The 3,627-nt window shown below is 51.0% G+C and overlaps 1 protein-coding gene across 1 annotated transcript; it reads left to right on the top strand.

Moving 5' to 3' along the window:
• The first annotated feature begins 1,138 nt into the window (after nucleotides 1-1,138).
• GADD45G (growth arrest and DNA damage inducible gamma) lies at nucleotides 1,139-2,683 on the top strand. The gene is made up of 4 exons (XM_015849379.3): nucleotides 1,139-1,266; nucleotides 1,344-1,445; nucleotides 1,534-1,747; nucleotides 1,991-2,683. The coding sequence occupies exons 1-4, from the start codon at nucleotides 1,214-1,216 to the stop codon at nucleotides 2,099-2,101; spliced, it is 480 nt and encodes a 159-aa protein (XP_015704865.1). The 5' UTR covers nucleotides 1,139-1,213; the 3' UTR covers nucleotides 2,102-2,683.
• Nucleotides 2,684-3,627: the final 944 nt, after the last annotated feature.

The following is a 3,627-nucleotide window of genomic DNA, read 5'->3' as shown; positions in this document are numbered from 1 at the left end:
CAGAACAGTGTCTGACATGAAAGTGTGTATGGAGCAAAGCTGTGTCACTGAATTCCTCCATGCTGAAAAAATGGCACCTATCGACATTCATAGATGTTTGCTTATAGAGACCAAACAGTGGATGTGATCACAGTAAGGCAGTAGGTGGTGTGTTTCAGCAGTGGTGACAGTGATAGGTGGGTCATCTATCATAAAATCACAGAATGCTTCGAGCTGGAAGGGACCACAAAAGCCATCCAGTTCCAATCCCATGGGCAGTTTGTCAACCACCAGATCAGACTGCCCAAGGCCCCACCCATCTGGCCTTGAATGTCTCCAAGGATGGGGCATCTAGACCTTCTCTGAGCAAGGTCAGCTGGCGTAGATGTTTACGAACATGAGATGAAGGCTCTTGTTCACTGCTGGTGAAAATGAAAAGCTAAAGATGGTGACTATTGAAAATATGTGTTTTGAAGCTGAGAATTTGCTCCATCAAACAGTGCTATTGCACTCTTTGTTGTAATTTCTACGGAAATAAAGAGGAGTGACCTATGTACCTGGAAGAACAGATTAAGGTGATGCACACTGACCCCGTAGCAGCAGCTCAAGTCATGCCATTTAAGGGAGTGCAGCAGGTAGCAATGCAGACTTTCAAGCTGAGAATGCCTTTGAGCACTCATAGAATCACAATGGCTGCAAAAGACCTGAGATCACCAAGCCCCACCGCCAACCCACCCCCACCACGAGCACTAACCCAAGTCCCTCAACGCTTCATTCACACGATTAATGAACACCGCCAGAGATGGTGACTCCCCCACCTCCCGAGCAGCCTCAGCACAACTGTTAAGAAGGAACCCTCCTACCCCAGCATCCCCAAGGCAGCAGCACGGTGCCACGCAGCAGCTGTGGGCCCCCTCCCGGCACACGCCTTCCCCGTGCCCGCGGATCACGCCACCACGCCGCGGCCGTGGCCGCCCTCCCTGCGCCACCACGTGTCCCCCCGGCACGAGCCGCCCCCACCTCCCGCCCGGCGTGCGGCCATTAGCATGACAAAGCGCTCCCCCGGCTCCCCGTCCGCCAATGGGAACGCACCGGCCGCCGCCAGCTGCCAGCGCCGGAGCTCCGCGGGCTTAAAAGGAGCAGGAGCCGCTGGAGCTGCGGCAGGACGTGGGTATTGGGTTGTTGGGAGGAGCTGGGGGTTATCGGTGACAGCGCTGCTTGGCGACACGCTGCTATGACTCTGGAAGAGGCGCAAGGACAGGAGCCGGTGCCCGCGGGCAAGGACTGGTAGGCGGTTGGCTGGGAGGTGGGGTGGCCGTTGTCCGGGCGCTGGTGACGTGCTGACCGCTCTCTCCGGCTTCCAGGATGCAGGGCGCCGGCAAGGCCCTCCACGAGCTGCTGGTGTCGGCGCAGCGCCGCGGCTGCCTCACTGCCGGCGTCTACGAGTCGGCCAAGCTTATGAACGTGTGAGTGGGGTGAGGGGGGGCGGGCAGCGCGAGTGGGGCGAGGGGCAAGGAAGCCCTACTAGGGCCTAACGGTGCTCGCCACCCGCAGGGACCCAGATAACGTGGCGTTCTGCGTGCTGGCGGCCGATGAGGAGGACGAGGGGGACATCGCCCTACAGATCCACTTCACCCTCATCCAGGCCTTCTGTTGCGAGAATGACATCGACATCGTGCGTGTGAACGACCTACCCAAGCTGGCTGCTGCCGTGGGATCCAACGAAGAGTCTGGTGAGCCCAGAGACCTGCACTGCATCCTCATTACGGTGCGTGGCTGGGACTGGGAGGGATGGAGCTCTGTGGGCTGGCCGGGCTTAGCCCTTGGGGTGCAGAACTGCTGAGATACAGGGGGCGGTGCTTCTGTAAAGGGGGTTTCACTGCCACCCACATTGGTGACAGCTCAGCTTCCTGCTCTTTGTCTCTGAAAATGCTTTGCTTTTTAAGCTAGTGCTTCTGTAAAATAATACTGTGACTTTGTGCACTCATGGTGTGCGATGCTTTTCTACCAGAACTCAAATGAAGATGGCTGGAAGGATCCAGCTTTAGAGAAGCTGAACTGCTTCTGTGAAGAAAGCCGGAACGTCAATGAGTGGGTGCCAACTATTGTCTTACCTGAGTGACTATGGCCTGGCATGCTGGGGAGGCTGAAACCTCTGTTGCATTCTCAACGTGGTGTTGGTTCACCGAAGTGTGCAACAAGCTGCTGATTCCATGGATTAGCCTGGTCAAGGGACTGGATTACAGTCACTCAGACTGGCATGCTGTGGGCTCTTACAGAGGAGAAAGGAAAAGAATAGCTCACCTCATCAGTGGGTGTCAGTAGACTGCAGCTGTGTGGAAGATAATGTACTATGGAACTGAAACGAGTATTGCAAGTTTCCTGGTCAAGTGGATCTGTTTCAGAAAGCAGAGAAAGTTAGGGGAAGTGGTCCAAAACTTCACAGGATTGAACAGTACTGTGACTATAAGCTGTTGGTGCTGTCTACAAAACATGAAGAGAAGCAAGCTTCAGTACTTCTTGGACTTTTAGAGACTAATTATCAAGGCAAATACAGACACTCTTAAAGCAGACAGACTTCAACAGGCCTCTGGGCCAGTGTACTGGTTTAATAATGCAATAGTTTTTTTGTTTTTTTGTTGTTTTTTTTTTTTTTAAACGTTTGCTGCTATGGAAGCTTTCATAATAAATTTTTGACACTTAATTTCTGTGAGTATCTGGCTTACTGGGTGGGGAAGCATGTCACTGCAATACCACTGCTGCTTTGCTCATGTACTGTAGTCAAAGGTATACTCAACAGTAATAGGGATGTTGCTCACATGCTTTCTCTCTGGGCCCAGCTGGATCACAAGTGTGCTTCCCAAGTTGATAATCCAGCTTTTCACCCTCTGCAACAGCTTGCGAGACTAAAGAGCTGCATACTTAATGAGCTCATTTATTGTAGTATGTTGTCTTTGCGGTCTGCTAGGGGATCACAGTCCATGCTAGAAACATGGATACTGGGAACACGAATCTCCAGTAAATAGCATCATTACATGTTAAATGAGTTACTCATTTGGAGCTATAGAGGTTTCTACATGGCAGAAGCAGCTCAAATGTGATGGTGACCTGAAGGTCTCCTTAGATGTCAAATACATGTAGTGTTTACTTTGATTAGACTTAGTTAGTTAGACCAAAAACTAATAGTGAATAAACATGACATTTGCTATGAACTGCTCTCTGAATCCTGTATGCTCCAGCAATGGAAGCTGTCACTCCAGCACATGTAACAGCTAAAGTGTAGCAGAAAAAAGTGTGCCTGATTTGCTGTCTGACCATACATACTAACAGTTGTACTGAGTAGGAAGCTTAGCCTCCTGTTTTTTTGGAGGAAACATGCTGCACAACAAGCAATGAAACTGATGAAGCAGCACTTGTGAGATGCTGCCCTTGATGCTTTAGAGAATGGGGGGGATGACTTTGCCCCCCCCTCAGTTGTCCTCTGCAGTTGTGAACTGCGTCTCCTGAGACATACACAGCTCCCATAAAATTCCTGAAATTCCTCCTGGCTCAGTGCGGAGTTTACCACACATAGTATTAAGCTCAGGCTGAAAATCTTATTAGTATGGTGTTACAATCAAAGCATCTGTAACTGGAAGTTATGTGCTG

Source organism: Coturnix japonica, chromosome Z, assembly GCF_054131305.1.
Source record: "Coturnix japonica strain WE chromosome Z, WE-NBRP24, whole genome shotgun sequence".
Lineage (NCBI taxonomy): Eukaryota > Metazoa > Chordata > Aves > Galliformes > Phasianidae > Coturnix > Coturnix japonica.
The sequence above is the reverse complement of the archived record's forward strand: the minus strand, read 5'-3'. Positions and strand labels throughout refer to the sequence as shown.

What these genes read in the sequence shown, in the direction of transcription:
- GADD45G (XM_015849379.3), top strand. Translation starts at nt 1,214, where the DNA reads ATGACTCTGGAAGAGGCGCAAGGACAGGAGCCGGTGCCCGCGGGCAAG. An exon ending in GTGCCCGCGGGCAAGGACTG is followed by an intron (nt 1,267 to 1,343) that starts GTAGGCGGTTGG and finishes TCCGGCTTCCAG; the next exon opens with GATGCAGGGCGCCGGCAAGG. An exon ending in TGCACTGCATCCTCATTACG is followed by an intron (nt 1,748 to 1,990) that starts GTGCGTGGCTGG and finishes CTTTTCTACCAG; the next exon opens with AACTCAAATGAAGATGGCTG.